We start from the raw sequence: 16,879 nt of genomic DNA on the forward strand, positions 1-16,879 counted from the left end.
GATTATGCTGTTTTTTTATATGAATAATAATAATAATAACAATAATAATAATAATAATAATAATAATAAATTAGTATGCTGTTTTTTTATATGAATAATAATAATAATAACAATAATAATAATAATAATAATAATAATAAATTAGTATGCTGTTTTTTTATATGAATAATAATAATAATAACAATAATAATAATAAAAATAATAATAGAGGCTGATTTACTGTGTAAGGTTAATTAATTTCTGTTATAAGGTAATGCATATGATTGAAGAATTTTTGTATAACAGATTTAATGTGTATGTTTGAATTGCAATTATGCTGGGAATTAGTTTTAATGGACATGTTAAGCATAATTGTGTTTTTGAATAATATAGTTATATTATACTTGTTCTTATACTGGAAAATGTGATATTGTAGGCTTCAAGGATATTGATGTGCGATCATTTACACCCGCCGGATCCATATAACCAAATTATTGAGGCACAGTTATGCGAGACTGGATTTTATTATGTATCCCAAATTGGAGTTATTAAAGGCCAGTCAGCAATGATTAATGCTCTGATTGAGAGATGGCGGCCCGAGACTCATACTTTTCATTTTCCGGTTGGTGAGTGTGCCGTGACCTTGGAGGATGTGGCGGTAATTCTCGGTCTGCCAACAAATAGTCTTCCGGTTACAGGTCCGACCATGAGTAGCTTTGAGGCATTGGAAGCAGAGTGCTTGCACCAATTTGGAATTGCACCCAGCAAGAATGACTGTAGAGGGAGCTTTATAAAATTAACGTGGTTTAGGAGTGTGAGAGATCGTATAGTGTTGAATGATGATGTGCACATGCAGATGTATGTAAAGTGTCACATAATGTTATTTGGAAAAGTTCTGTTTGCAGATAAGTCGGGTGCAGGGGTGCACTGGAAATTTTTACCTTTGCTCCGCAATTTCGGTGGGATCATACAGTTTAGTTGGGGTTTGGCATGCCTGGCACACTTGTATAGATCATTGTGCAGGGCAACTCGTGTCGACTGCAAGGAGATGGACGGTCCACTGACACTGTTGGTTAGTTAGGTTTGGATCCGGCTACCATTTCTAGTGCCGATTCCTGGCAATCCTCGAGTGTTTCCAATTGCAAACAGGTAATTTTGATTAAAGTATGCATTGAAAGAATTGATAGAAATTGTATTCTGTTTATGGTAAGATAAGTTAACAAATGGATTGTCCGTCTGCAGGTGGCATAACTGGGACCGTCAAAACTATGCCTACCGTTATAAAACGCTTGCGCACTACAGGAGGTTGTTGGATGATCTACAAGAAGGACATGTATTGTGTAAAATACAAGTACCTTATGTAGCTTCTTAAGTGAATTAATTGTTGTGTAATCATCTGACTGGTTCGATGTGTCCAGTTTGTTTGGCAGGCTTATGGCATTGGATACATCGACCCAGACGTAATTCCTTTAGCCATCCGTCATAATTCGGTTATGTGGAGTGCCACAGTGCCACTTATATCTTTTGAATGCATCGAGTGGCATGCAACTGATAGAGTCAGGAGGCAATTTGGATTGACACAGGGTGTTCCTAGTGAAGAGCGGGATCTAGATGCATCACACGGCGAAGTTCTAACTGGGCATAAGAATCAAGATTGGGCCAATACCCACTCGCATTGGGTGATGCAGTGGACCAATCGATATAGTCACACTCTAGCCGAAGACTTGGAGCATTTACATTATCCGTTGGAAATTTACATGCATTGGTACCGAGAAGCATATGGTGACCACTTGCAATTGTCGAACCTTGTTTTTGAAGAGAATCCAGAAGGTCCTCCACCACCACCACCACCGGCACCAGAACCGGAACCGAAACCGGTAGCCGTACCTCCACCACCACCACCACCGGAACCGCCACAACAGGGGGTTGAGTATTTTGCACCATATGTTCCGGACACGCATCCGTCTGATTATTACTCAGCGTCAGTCCCGTCACAACAACAGTTTTGGGGTGGTCCACATTTTGAGTATGGAGAGCAACCTTCATTCAGTCAGCTGCTTGGTTTCATGGCATCGAGGTCGCACCAGTCACATTCAGGTAATTATATTGACATTTCCACCGACCCTCAAGCACAGTTGGGTGGTATTACTCCAGCTAGGAGGTCATTGGATATGAGATATCGGATTCGCACTTCATTTGATAATTCTGGTGCCAGAATGTCTGTTGACTCGAGCAGAAGTAATGAAGCGGCGGGAGGGATCATACAAAGTGGAAACCCTAGACGTATTCCGATGACTCTGATTCATGAGAGTAATAGAGCAGCTCATGATGAGACTGATAACTACCTAGTAGACCACCCAGAGGATGAGGATGAGGATGAGGATGAGGATGATGATGAGGATGAGTCTGAGGATGAGGGTGATGATGAGGATGACGATGCTGCTGACGAGGATACAACGCCTAGTGCAGGTAAAATATAATGCTAGTTATGATTTAGTGCTTGAATTTCTATTAATAGCTTCATGGTGAACTTGTATTTATATCTGTATTTGTACTCCACAATGAACTTGTATTTGTATTTGTTGTGTTTTCATAGGTACGACCACAAGTGAAAAAGGTAAAGGTTACAACCTTAGAGCTGATCCGCCACGTCGGAGTGCAAATCGGTATACACCATCCGCCTTTAACAGGATTGCAAAGAAGTGCAGAAAGTTATACAAAGATATGAAGTGGGCACCAAGGAAGTGAAGATGTAACTATTTAATTATTGAGAATGTTAACTAGGTTGTCATTAGTATTTACTTATTGAGTATGTTAACTAGGTTGTCATTGTTGACTATGTTAATTTGGTTATTAGTATTTACTTATTGAGTATGTTATATAGGTTGTTATTAATCAGGTTTGAAATGAATATAAGCACTGGTACCTCAAATCAAATGTCAATGTCGTACATAAATGTAAATCCAAATGAAATGTAAAAGAAGGTAACTACTACTCTTCGGCTGGACCTGCACTCGGTCCACCACTTTGACGACATCTACTGCGACTATGGCCCTCGGCACCGCATTGCTTGCATCGCCTTGGGCGACGCAACATACGAGTGTCCATCTCATTCAAGAAGCGGGTCATCTTCGGCCGGCCCTTGGCTACCCGTCTGAGGAACGGGTTTCCAACAAATCTAGGTCCATGATAAGCAGACCACGTTGCCGGATTTCCCAGTGGTCGAAACCTAGCCCTGTATACTCTTCGAACTTGGTCCATCTTGTAAACGTCATTAACGTACACTTGCCAATCCAACCTCTGATTTGCACAACACGCAAACACGTGTCGACACGGAATTCGGTCAACCTGGAACTCACCACAGTCACACCGATGGTGGCGTAGGTCAACTGCATACTTAACCCCACTAGGCATCTCGCATACTTCGAAGACTTAATTTTCTCTATCAAAGCAGCTAACATGTATGTTACCTGATGCTCGTTGATTTGCATGCAGCTTGATTGTCACCATCTCAGAGAACACAAGTCCAGCACTGATTTGGGCTTCAGCTTCAGCTCTTTTCCTAGTGAACAACTCATTCAGTCTGTAAAATGTAGCCTTAACAAGTGCAGTGGCTGGGAGATTACGTGCACCCTTTAAGACGGAGTTGATACATTCCACAAGATTGGTGGTTATATGACCCCATCGGTAACCACCATCAAATGCCAAAGCATACTGCTCATGAGGGATCCGATCAAGCCAGTTGGTGTAAGCCTCACCCCGTTCCTTTAATCATTCATAGCGCATCTGGAACTCCCTGGTCGTCCTCGAGTATCCTATGAAAAACATTCAGTCAACTATGAACACCATTCTATTTGATTGTACATACAATAAATTCACAGTTCAGTCTATTCAAACTTACCAATGTTGACGATAAGCTTCTGCAGGTAAGGTGCTTTGAACTTCCTCAAGAAGTTGGACTCAATATGCCGGATACAAAACATATGGAAAGCTCTTGGAGGAGACCACGCCCCATTACTTCGTTCAATAGCTGACCTAATCGAATCGTGTCGATCGGATATTAGTCCGACACCATCACGTGTCACCACATGTTGACGTAGGTTGCTCAGAAAAAAGTGCCATGCATCAGAAGTCTCTCCCTCCACTATGGCAAATGCAATAGGCACGATGTTGTTATTACCATCTTGTGAGACTGCAACCAATAAACAACCCTTGTATTTTCCATACAAATGAGTCCCGTCCACCTGCACAACTGGCTTGCAGTGTCTGAAGGCCCTTATACAGGGGTAATAACTCCAGAAGACTCTATGTAGAACATGTATATCGGGAACCAAATCATCCCCCTGGTAAGCTGGCATTGTTTCAAAGTGAACCACTGCTGATGGCTCTTTGTGGCACATGGCCTCAAACCATATCGACAAAGCTTCATACGATGCTTCCCAACCTCCGAAAATTGATTCGACCGCTTGATTCCACCGCCTGCTGCTTTGCTAACCAAGCCTTGCGATAACTGATGGTGTAGTTAAACTTTGATTGGATATCAGCAATTACAGATTTTACCTTTATAGACGGGTCAACCTCTACCAACGGCTTTATTGCTTCTGCAACTGTCTTGGAATCCAGCTTCGAATGGTCTTGAGAAATAGTAGACCTGGTACAAGTATGACTTCCATTGTACCTCCTTATCTCCCAATAGTACTTCTTCTGCATTTTGGTTACCCTAATCAACCAGTCACAACCATTCCCATATTCTGTACATTTTGCATAGAATGTCGTCGGTTCCGACTCATATACCCGATAGTCCACACCTCTCCGGATGGTATAATCTTTCATTGCCTTGATTACTGCCTCCCTTGAACTGAATTCCATCCCCACTGTGAACTCACCATCCGCCACAACAGGAGGGGCTACATACATCAAAAGTAACAAATGCTTCATTATGTACTCAGTAAGAAGTCCTTCATTACAACTCAATTAATAAACATACTTTACTAGGTAAGATCGTTATAGTCTTATTTTTCTCTATTCCATCTACGTAAACAACAATTAAATATTATTCACAACAAAGAACTATTAATTAATAAAAAAATCAAACGCTATGGTCACAAATGCCTGGTCACATATCACATACATTACTCATCTGACTTATCGATCTGCTACTTCAGAGATTCACATAGCTACCTAGGTTTACGCACCTGGATTCATATATTGCGGAAACTTCGGTGCGTGCATAGCCTCCAAATCCAACGACCGCATGAAAGAAGGCTCCTGAAACGGATGCGGACTTGCTAGTGCATTTGCAACTTCCGCCACATCTGCGTTCATGGCGCCGCCAGCTTCTTCTTCGTCCTCACCTGGAGCGACGATCTCATAGTTACTTTCAAATTCATCTTCGCTTTCACTATTATAATCTTCCAACTCAATGTTACGGTCCGCTTCAGATTGCTCAAACTCAATATATAACTCGATGCACGACATTCGGTGGCGATTTTCCATGTACATTGAAAACATTTCCTGCATACTCGCTTCGTCCATCACATACTTGGTCTGAAATTGAACAAACCCACCAAACACAGGTAAAGGATACCTGTACAGAATACACGATATTCTCCTACATCTTTGAGAATCTATCTTCTCACAAATCACACCTTTTAACTCTTCAAATGACAATGTGAACGGAATAACAACATCTAACGGATTTTCACACACAAATTGAACTCCCTCATATGTTTGTAATAAGATCTGTCCGTAATAACAAATCTTCAATACAACTCTATCATCCATAACACTAACTATTCTCAACCTCACAGGAATTTTTTTACAAAAATGAAGGAGAAGAATCAGAGAAGAGAAGAGAGGAGAAGAGGATGAACATTAGCTGACGAGGAAGAAATGGAGCTTCTGTAATATCAGCATCCGCTTTTTGTATGGACTAAGGGCAAATCGGAGGGACCGACCGCTGCACCCCCAAATCGGTGGGCCCGATTGGTGCACCCCGATTAAAATAAAATTCTCTGCCTCCAGTAATCGGTGGGACCGATTACTGCACTCTTAGCAAATGTCTTCCAGCACCCGCAAATCGGTGGCACCGATTTAAATCCCCTTAGCCTCTCCCTTCCACAAATCGGTGGCACCGATTTCACACCCATGAACCTCTCCCTCACACAAATCGGTGGGACCGATTCCTCCCAGCTTCAAATCGGTGCCTTCGATTTTTTCCCCCAAAATTCCAAAAAATCAACGCCGTCATAACAGTGTAAATCACCCTTAATCATCATATCCCAGCATAACTCACACCCCCAAATCATATCTAAAAAATTCAGCCTATTTTTTTAACATAAAATATATTATTTTTACTTATTATACTATGTGTACTGAACCAATAAAAATGCAGAGTTGGCTAACAAACTTGAATTTCTAATGTATTTATTTTATAAAAATTTAAAAAGTTGCCAAACCCAAAAATATATTATATATTATCTATGCTATAAATAATTGACTGTGTAAAATAATTTTGTAATTAATTAATATAAAAAGTTGAGCTGTTTTTATTGTCAATGGTGGTTTGTCCAGCACCTTGATCAACCATCATCATACCCAAAAAAGTAATTGCAATGAACAGAGTCTTCACCAACTCTCCCATGTCCAAAGTCCAAGCATATCACTGATTCTAAACTCTCAAAAACTTGCCAACTTGTGGAAAACACACACATCTCTGATTCCTCCGTTTTAATGGGTTGGGAATTGCTCTTCTGGCTGCTTCTTTGTTTCCCTCTCAACATTGCCTTTTTTGCCTCTTCTTTTTACCAGGTGGGGTTCTTCTTTATTTCTATTTTCTTTCCCAATTCTCTACTTTCTTAGCTTCCATGAATCTGAAAAATTGTTCTTTTTATGGTGGGGTGTCCAAGGTTTTGATATTATCGGACTTGGAAGATGACTATATGAACCCTTTTGATGCCTCGTCTCGAGTCAATTACTTCGTGGTTCCCGAGTTTATTGGGCAGGGATTACTCTGTGCTCTTTGCCTCCTCACAGGTCATTGGATCATGTTCTTGCTCACACTTCCTCTTGCTTGCTATCATGCCAATCTGTGAGTACATACATGTCTTTACGACCCCAAACTGATTAGTGTGCTGCTTTAGTTATATTAACTGCCTTATATGTTGTTGATTATTTTGTTTCCTAATGTAGATTTTGCCTTACAATGTGCTAATCAGGGAAGTCAAGTTTTCCCTCTTTATGTGTGTATGGATTGAATGGAGGCATAAGATCTGACATTTGAACCCAGTTTGGGGTAGAGGGTGGGTTAGGCTTGTAGTGACCAAAGGGCAAGTGTGTTTTGGAGCACATTTAGGGTAGGTAGAAATTGATTTCAGAGGAGAAAAAATATCTTTACTGTTATAATTATTGCCTTTAGTTTGGAATGGTTCTCCACTTGATTTGGGAGAAGTGAAAACTTTTTCACTTTCTATCAGAATTTCTTCTATAGGAACTACCTAATGTAAATCACTTTACATTAACATAAAATTCTAATTATATCAGTTCTGCCATTAATATCGCCTAGAAAAAACATTTACAAAAATGGTACCAAACACACACAGTGATCTTGCTTGGGCTAAGATTTTTGGGACTTACATCAGTGAGCAGATATTTTTGGTGTTGATTATCAATTTTCGGAGGTTGAGAATGGTGTGAGTATGTGGAGTAGTGGTTTCCCTCTGTATGGAAATCCACCTTAACCTACTATTTTGTCCCCTCTTTGTTGCTATTGGATTTGTATAACTTTATTGAAACTTATTGTCAGACAAGGTGTTTTATGAGAGTCATTTAAGCTGATGTATTGCTTTTCCAAACAACTTAGGTGGAAGCTATATTGAGATTTATCATCCAATTACTTGGCATCACTGTTCTGAAGTTTTTTAATTGCTATAAATTGCTTATTGGTTTTGTGAATAAGATGAACTTATAGCATATTTGTCAAAGCAAGTTTTATGTTTCAAATGTTTTTTTTACTTCTATTATCTGTCTATAATCAATGTGATTGTATTTCATGGCCATGTAGATATCACAAATTACCATTAACAGAAACGAAATTGATTTAATGAACTACCTGTGCATTGACCTGGTACTTCCATAAAGGCTTTGGCTTATGAACTTGTGTTTTCTCTAACTAGTTCATGGTTACTCTGTTTCTATGACTCAGATTTATGAAACGGCAGCATCTTCTTGATGTTACTGAAGTTTTTAGGGTGCTTAAAGCTGAGAAGAAATTTCGGATTGTCAAACTTGCTTTCTACTTATCAGTCCTGATTATAACTATCTTCAGGTTTGTCATGCCCTTAAACTCCATATACCCATTATTGTTTTTTGACTCTTACAGTCATACCGCTTAAACTTATGTCTGTTTTTTTAAAAAAAAAAATTAGGTCTTCTTTTAGGATTTATGCTTCAGGAAGAACCTTAGTATAATAGTTCTAAAATTGAGGAATTTGACATAACTAGCAATCCACATAGGAACTCTAACAATTGGTCAAGTAAAAGATAGCCTGGCATCACACAGTTGAAATGGAACCTACTAATGCTTTTGTGTTGGGTAGTTCACTTTGTTATGTGTTATTTCATGAAGACTTTGACATCACTCACCTTTAACCACCCTATTCGCTATCTTTACACTTGCATATGCTTCATCAGGATTACAGAGGTCACAGTCAACACCTTTTGTTGATTAACTGTAGTTAGGTTTAACTTAAAAATTTTCTGTTCAAGTGCCATTATTCATATACCAAATTATGTATTAGAAATGTTCTGCAAACCCGCCAAGTTGTGTCTCCTTAGCCAATTAAATTCTCTAAGTAGACACATTACCCAGCAAATAGGGCAAGATATATTTGCCTGTGTCATTTGAACTCACAAATTATTTTCTTCCTGCCAACCTCCTCTCTGAACAAGGATTTCCATACCTTTGCTTCTTAGTGTATCCTACTCCTGTATTCTAGATTTTAGTTATTTATTTATTTATTTAAAAAAATAGGAGTTATGGCTAAGTTCTTGTATTAGCTTCATATATCCCTAGCTGATTTGAACTTGGATGTTTGTTGTCATACTAAATTCTTTCATGACCAAACCTTCTCTTTTAGGAAGGGGTTGGTGAAGGTTGCTCTAATTTGTCTTTCGATGAGGCACTCTAGACTACGAAATTTTGAAATGCAATAGAAAGCAAGCATTCACTTGCCACCTTGCTTTTTCAAATGCAATAGAAAGCATCCATTTTGTCTTGTGGTGCTGCTTAAAAATCTCCTTTCAATAGGAAAATTAGATGGACCTGGCTTTTGGCATGTGCAATATTGTATGATTATTCATGTATGCTGCATTTGCTGCCATGGCTAGTTATATATCAAAATCTCAATGAACCTAAAGGCCAACTTCTCTTTGAACTTTCCTTTTGCAGGCTTGTACTACTACTTGTCTACTATTTTGACCTTGAAGATGAATGACACACAAAACCTATGCAAACCCACACTTGTGCTGTATGACCACCAATGTGTAAGTTGCTCTGAGATTTTTTGTTTTTCCCCCTCTTCTGGGAAGGAAGTCTCTTTTTTATGGGAAACTGTAATTGGATAAGTTGTAATTGGATTTAGAAATCATAATCAAAGATCATAGAAATAGAAATCTGTCACTAATTTGAGCCAACTGAGGTAGTTGTTTTGACAGCTTTAAAGGTGTTTTCCCGTGAAATAGCTTATTAGATGAATTAATATGGTTAGCAATAATAGAAGTTATTTGAGTGGTAGGTATTGTTTGGCTGTTCAAAGTAGGCTTGCATTGGTGATCTGAATAGTACTTTTTATGGATTATATCTTGTAGATGTTATAACTTGTTATAAAACACCTTAACCTTGTGTAGATTTAAAGTAAATACTCAATATGGTCCTTCATAGTATTACTATAAAATAACCATCAATTTAAGGATCAAATGGATAAACTAAATTGATGAGAGTTTGTGAAATCTTCCTTTTTGGAGAAATTCTGAAAGTCAAGAGGATTTTGAAGTCTATGAAAAATCCCTTTTCTCACAGAACTCCCTACCAATGTTATGGGAGACACTAAGCCTTTTTCTTCTTTTTCCAAATCTATTATCTAAAACAACCACAACCTTGTTTGGTTGGTGATCAACTGATCATGTTCTTTTCTTTGTTTTTGGTCAGAGCTGATCATGTTTTGTTCTGGATACAACTTTTGGGTCAACATGGGCTAAATCTAATTCAAGTAATTTTGGGCCTGAGATAGATTTGTTACAGTGGAGTCCAAGATCTATATGGACTCTGTACTCAGTTTCGGATGAGACTAATGGGCCTTGTACTCCTCCTTCTATGGAAATTGGAGGCCAACATACTTTGATTTCTTGTTAGTCCTTTTTGTTGTAAAAACCAGGATGCAAGTCCATGATCAACTAACAGCAAGTCTTTTCGTTGATAATTTAAACAATTTAGAGAGAAAGTTATTTATGTTTATGATAGAGATTAGTGTCAGTCATAAAATACAAGGTTGTTGAATGCCATAATTTTAATATAGAAAAGGGTTGTGGGTAGAAAGGCCTAATAATATTTACCTTAAGTATTGCTGTATTGCACTATAAGAGTGAATTTTCAAGATCTTAAATTGTGAGGAATATTCGTTGAAATGGGGAAAAGTAAAAAAAGCATTGATTGAAAGATATATCTGGGGCCCAAAAAGGTAAAAAGAGATTGTGGATAGGGTGTGATCCATGAAAATGACTAAAGTGCAATAAGCATCTCTTGCCAAACCCGACATACTGTAGGCAGCTTCAAAACAGTGTGTCTTTCTTTTTATTACTTTTTCGTTTATCTTGTCAACTTACCCTCACAACTAAAAGACACAAAAATTTATGATTGGGTCCATTTTCAAAGCATTCATCAATCATCAGTGCCCATTTCCCCCCTTCCTCCAATGCCTTGTGAACAAGTTATTTATGATGGGAAGGTTTTTACCTCTTCATGTGTTCTACCCTACACAATTGCCCATTCAAGTTAAGCACAATGCTTAGTCCTTTTCATGTCTCAATGCTTTTTCTTTGTGGGTCCTCCCAATTCTCATATTGTGTATGGTCTTGTAAAAATGTTACTGCGTTACTAAAATTAACTACTAAATCAGTTATTATATATTTGTGTATAAATTCATGTGTTTTTTAATTTATTTTAAATGTGTATTTTGCATTTCAATATATATTTTATATAGGTGACTGATTATTCACTCTCTACTACAAGGTACTACTAGTACTCATATATTATTGTTCATGAGTCTAAGTTAAATTTACTTGAACTCATGATTGAAGATACCATTTGGGTTTGAAGTAAACCCAGAAAAGATTGAAGATTCTTAGAAGGAAATTCTGTTACTCCAGAATGCAGACAAATAAGAAGCAGCTAAGTTTGATAACTCCTTTACCCAAAATAGAAAATCACGTCACACCACTCACATCGGTGGTGTTTGGTGTTTCATGTTTGTCTTACTTAACCAAAGGAAGCTCCAACAAATGTAGCTCTTTGTATTGGCTAGTCCTTCTTCATTTCACTTCTTTTACATACCAAGGTCTTTTATTATGCATATCTTCACTTATGTTTCAACTTTCATGTCACCCTCGTTAATGAAATTCATACGTTTTCCTAAAATGTGATAATGTGAACCACATACTTTACTCCATCAAAGCAATAACATAAAAAATGATTTTTTTTTTCAATGCATATTCAATATGAAAATGTTTTATTGACACATTTCATTCGGTGGCAAATAATTATATATTTTTTTATTATGGAGTGAAATTAATCCAATTATATATACTAGTTATTAGTAGGTAATATCATATTTATTAATAAATGATTTTATTTATTAAAAATGTGAAAATATTATTGTAAAATTAATCAACAGGATAAATATTTTATACGCTAATTAAGATGTTTCAGTTTTAAGTTTTAAAATATAGAAAATAAATTTTATATATATAACGAAGGTTATTTCAAAAAATATTATGCACTAAATATTTTTTAATTTATATTATATATAGTAGATATTTTTTAACAGTCAAAATAATTTAAAATAGTATTGAATTTTTTTATGGTAAAATTATATTATATATTCACATTGAATAAATATAGAAAATTAATTTTTAATTAGTCAACGTTAGTTAATTTTTTATTGTGATTTTTTTAAATTTCAATATTGGAGGATTTAGTTCTAAATTTTATAATTTAAAATTTAATAAAAGAATAATTTAAAAAGAATTGACTTTTGTGACAATTAAAAAAAATAGTTAATTCTCTAATTAAATTTTTTATATATGCGTTAGTTTCAAATGATTTTGGATGCGGGCCCTTGAAGATGGATAGGTACCAAAACAAACTTAAGCTTGATAGGTTGGGCTTGTGGGCCACAAGTCACGTGGGCTAAATACTTCCATAGGCCCACATAATAGGACATTCTCTAGACATTAAGATGTTGGTTAAGAACTAAAGACCAATAAAAAAAAACTAATCTGGGTTGGCCGAGTACTCGTCTGCTTAAGCAAGTGATTAGTTGGTCGAGTGGTCAGCTACTCGTCTGCTTAAGTAAGTGACCCTTAAATAATAAATAGAACTTCGATCTGCGATGAATTAGTCTTTAGTTTTCTCAATTTCTCTTTCAGCTTTGTTTCTAAATAGGAGTATTTTGTTTCTATCCTCGTATTAAATAATAATTATTTTTGCAGCTCAATTTCAAAATTTGTATGTTTAGACGATTTTTATTTTCACTATGATTGAATTGAAGTCTTAGGCTCTGTTTGGATGTTGGAAAAAAGATAGAAGAAAAGAAAGCAAGAGGAAAGAAAATAGAAAAAAAAGTTGAGTTATTTGTATGGTGTTTGAATAAATAGAAAATAGATGAAAAAATAGAAAAAAATTTTCTTTTGTTTGAATGGAAAAAAAAGTGAGAACAAAAAAAATCATAATAGTATAAAATTACATTAATACCCTTATTTATATTATATATAAATTATAATTTATTAATGATAAAAGACAAATGTATAATTTTATTTATTTTACAACATTTCTCTTCATTTTCATCTCATTCTAGAGATGAACATATTTTAGTGAGTTCCATATAAATTTTTTTCTTTCCACTTTATTTTCTTTTCTCATCTAAATAACAAAAAATTTACTTTTCCATCCATTTTCTCTCCTTTCATTTTTTTTCCCTTCAAATTCCCTTAATAATGTGTTAATAAGCAAGTCGTTGAGAAACAAATATATGCTGATAAACTATTTTGTGTGCTACCTAGTTTATTTTCGATCAGACTTTAGTAGCATAACAAACTTACTCGTGGAAGAGCATTAACATCAGAATGAGCAAATTGGTCAGGCATTAAATTATGAACAATGCTATATGAAAGAATCTTACATTATATTTGACATATAACTTCAAAAAAAAAAAAAAGAAGATAACAATAATAAATGTTGAAATATAAGCATGGATAGACATTTCGTTAAATTATTATGAGACACAAACTGGTAACAGCTAAACAAGATTGTCGGGTTGATGACGTCACGTATGATTTAACAAGCAGTGTTGTACGGAATATATATGAAGTGACAAATTATTTTTATTTTAGTGACTCCATTGAGCAAACTAAACATTTTTTGTTGTTGTTTGTTTCTTTAAAAGGAAAGGCTAAAAAGATGTTGCATTGAGGACTGGGTGCTAGTTGCTCCACCAGATTCTTTCACCTCTATGAAATAAATTTGAACTTTCAATCAATATAATATACTTTGAATTATTGTAGCTGACTATCTCTGCAAATTATAAAATATAGATAGATATGGGGAAGATCAAGTTCTGAATTAGAAGCTTTGAAGGTGAACAATAATGTGTAAGAGAGAGAGAGATAGAAATTAGGGTAGCTATGGATTGAATAGACTAGTGATAATAGTAGTCGCTTTACACAGTTGGATAATAACTCCATAAAAAGAGGGGGCTACCCTTTCCCATTTGTCATTTCACTGTTTGATTCCAACCACACCTTCAAGTACAATCTTTGCTTCTCTCTCTCAATTCAAAAACTAAAATTTTATTTGGATACACAATAAAAAATAAAAGAACAAAAAATTGAGAAGAAAGAAAATATTATTTTTATCTATTAATGTTTCAAATATTGATAAATTCATTTACAACAATAAAGTTGACGTTGTATTTATAAAAGAATTTTTGGTGGATAAAAATTTTTAAACACAAAAAAAAAACTAAATATTTTAAAATTGTCCTTCTTAATTTATCTTTTATTACTATTACATCGTTTCATTTTTTTATGGTGAATTTTTCAGTATTCTGAATATTTGGAAGTAAAAATAATAGTTTACTTTTTCTGTTAACAATTTATTTATCCAGGTGCTTATAAACCAATAAAAATTTTATATTATATTCGATAGTAAATATTCAAAAAATGAGGGGTAAAAAAGCAAATGATAACAGAGATAAATTATCCTCATCTCTAGATTATGATATTATAGATAGTATTTATTAATTTGTTACTACTAAACTAAATTCTTTTTATAGGTGAAATTTATTTTATATTGAATTATTTATAAAATAAAAAATATGAAAATTGAGTTTTATAATATAAAAAAATATTAAGTGTTATATGGTCCAAATTTTAGAAAAATTAATGTATACTTTTATTTTTCTTAGAAGAATTATAACTTTAAGAATGTAATTTACCCAATAATACAAGAGATATGAGTAATGCATAGAAATTATGGCACATTACTTGGGTCCACAACTAGTATTAGGGCCTTTGCTTAATTGATAATTAACATGGGCTTCTTCTTCCGTAGAATTATCCAGAAAAAAGCCCAATTGGGATTTACGAGTCACTAACTCACCATTATTAATTTACTATATGGCATATAGTGAAGACACAAACCAACTTGGGTTAGTCGAGTGTTCACTCGTCCGCTTAAACAAGTGTTGGAAGTTTGAATCCCGCTTTGTGCATGCAGCAATTCTTTAAATGAAGCTCAGATCTTAGTCCTTAACTTATCGAGTTGGGGAATACCGTTTGGATAAACTAATATATATATATATATATTGAAGGCACGTAACCAAATTAAAACCAGCTCCTTTTTCTTATTTGATTTGTTATCCACCAAAGTCTAAACATTATAAATTATTGTATTTCATATTTTAGGCACCAAGACACACAACTAGTTTCTTTGACTTGTTCCTTTATTCACCAATATGTTGATGGCTTATGAAAACATTAACTTCCTAATCACATATAATTGGTTAGTAAAAAGTTATAACATAAAGAACTCAAGTCATGAAATTTCAAACTTTAAAAATCAACATTACATAATTTTACGGTTCAACTCTTAAATTATATCAAAAGATGTAGTTGATCTAAGAACTCCTCAAGAGAAATATGTCCGTTTATACAAGACTTAGTCTTAATCATATTTACACAAAAAAAAACAGTAATATTTTTTTTATATAAAAAAAATTAGCCCTTATTTGACATATATGTTTAAAGTATTAAAAATAAGACCAATGCTACTGTGTAGATGACAAAAAATTTTTACATATATAGATTTAAGGTGTTAAAATAAGATTAGACTTTGACTATAATAAGACCGATATTGATGGACAAATTATTACTGATGAACCCACCATTTGAATTGTTGCAGAAAAAATACTGACATCAACAAAAATTTTAGAGTTTGTGTCTCATTGTAAATTAAAAAAAAAGCTTGTGTCTCATTTAAATTAGTTAATCTAATTAATATTTAATGAAAATTTTTGCATTAGGCCAGTTACTGAAATTTTTGGATTGGACTTAGGCACTAACCTTTTACGTTAGTTCAATGTTTTGTTATCCTGATAACAAATTTTAGGTTTAAAAATGATTGTTAATTAATAAAATTAATAAAACTATATTAATTTGTTAGAAATTTTGTTTTATCAATTTGAATAATATAAATTTAATTTATCTTGTATAACAAAGAATACTATGACTTTAAAACTTTATTTGATAAATTTTTTTAATAAAATTATTCTTTTTTCTTCGTGCATAAATTTGATGTAATAGTGGAAAAAAAATTAAAAAGCAATAGTAATAGTTTTTTTAATATAGAAATATATATTAGTACTTAATTAAGGAAAATTGTAATAAGTCATGTAAAAGAGGGAATAAATATTATTTTATGACTATTTTTATCATCTTTTAAATATTTTTCTTACTATCACATTAAATTTACTTAACAAAATATTTTAAAGGCATAATATATTTGTACCATTATTTAAAAAAAATAATGTAAAATGCTTCTCATTTTATTTTTTGTCACTCAGGATAAATTAAATTTATATTATTTGAAATTATAAAAAAAACATCTTTAATAAATCAATCTAATTTTATTATATATATAATTAAAAATTTTTGTTCAAAACTTTTTTTAAGGTAATAATATTTTGTAAAATATTCATAATTACAATATAAAATAAGAATAGCAAAAATATTATATAATAAAATTTATTTAACAAAATCAATACAAATAATAATTTTTAAACAAAGAAAAAGTTTTATATTGACATAGAAAGTATGACATTAAGTTTAAGTCCGAAATTTAATTAATGTTATGGCTGAACACCCAAAAAAATTATTAATACTAATTAAATCCAATTTATCTAATTTAAAGAATACAAAAGTAGTAAAAAAATTATTAATACTAATTAAATCTAATTTATCTATTTTTGCATTCTGTTTCTTGCTGCAACAATTCAAATGGTGAGGCCATCAATAGTAATTTGTTTATTAATGTAGGTTCTATTATTATAGACAAAGTCCAATCTCATTT

General features: G+C 33.8%; 3 protein-coding genes across 3 annotated transcripts; 1 reads left to right on the forward strand and 2 right to left on the reverse strand.

Moving 5' to 3' along the window:
• Positions 1–2,970: 2,970 nt before the first annotated feature.
• LOC107492786 (uncharacterized) lies at positions 2,971–3,393 on the reverse strand. Its single transcript, XM_016113842.1, has one exon. The coding sequence runs from the start codon at positions 3,391–3,393 to the stop codon at positions 2,971–2,973; it is 423 nt and encodes a 140-aa protein (XP_015969328.1).
• Positions 3,394–4,404: 1,011 nt separating this feature from the next.
• LOC107492785 (uncharacterized) lies at positions 4,405–5,763 on the reverse strand. The gene is made up of 2 exons (XM_016113841.1): positions 5,175–5,763; positions 4,405–4,886 (listed from the first exon to the last, which is right to left on the reverse strand). Exons 1-2 carry the CDS (start codon positions 5,761–5,763, stop codon positions 4,405–4,407), a joined length of 1,071 nt encoding a protein of 356 aa, XP_015969327.1.
• A 628-nt stretch (positions 5,764–6,391) lies between these two features.
• LOC107492927 (protein cornichon homolog 1) lies at positions 6,392–10,492 on the forward strand. Its single transcript, XM_016114002.2, has 5 exons — positions 6,392–6,789; positions 6,888–7,069; positions 8,183–8,305; positions 9,428–9,522; positions 10,187–10,492. Exons 1-4 carry the CDS (start codon positions 6,712–6,714, stop codon positions 9,471–9,473), a joined length of 429 nt encoding a protein of 142 aa, XP_015969488.1. The 5' UTR covers positions 6,392–6,711; the 3' UTR covers positions 9,474–9,522; positions 10,187–10,492.
• Positions 10,493–16,879: the final 6,387 nt, after the last annotated feature.

This window comes from Arachis duranensis, chromosome 6 (assembly GCF_000817695.3).
Source record: "Arachis duranensis cultivar V14167 chromosome 6, aradu.V14167.gnm2.J7QH, whole genome shotgun sequence".
Taxonomy (NCBI): Eukaryota; Viridiplantae; Streptophyta; class Magnoliopsida; order Fabales; family Fabaceae; genus Arachis; species Arachis duranensis.

Coding starts and splice junctions, on each gene's coding strand:
- LOC107492927 (XM_016114002.2), top strand. CDS start 6,712: ATGGGTTGGGAATTGCTCTTCTGGCTGCTTCTTTGTTTCCCTCTCAAC. Junction 7,070..8,182: donor GCTTGCTATCATGCCAATCT/GTGAGTACATAC, acceptor TCTATGACTCAG/ATTTATGAAACGGCAGCATC. Junction 8,306..9,427: donor CTGATTATAACTATCTTCAG/GTTTGTCATGCC, acceptor TTCCTTTTGCAG/GCTTGTACTACTACTTGTCT.
- LOC107492785 (XM_016113841.1), bottom strand. CDS start 5,763: ATGGATGATAGAGTTGTATTGAAGATTTGTTATTACGGACAGATCTTA. Junction 4,887..5,174: donor TCCGCAATATATGAATCCAG/GTGCGTAAACCT, acceptor TGATGTATGTAG/CCCCTCCTGTTGTGGCGGAT.
- LOC107492786 (XM_016113842.1), bottom strand. CDS start 3,393: ATGCCTAGTGGGGTTAAGTATGCAGTTGACCTACGCCACCATCGGTGT.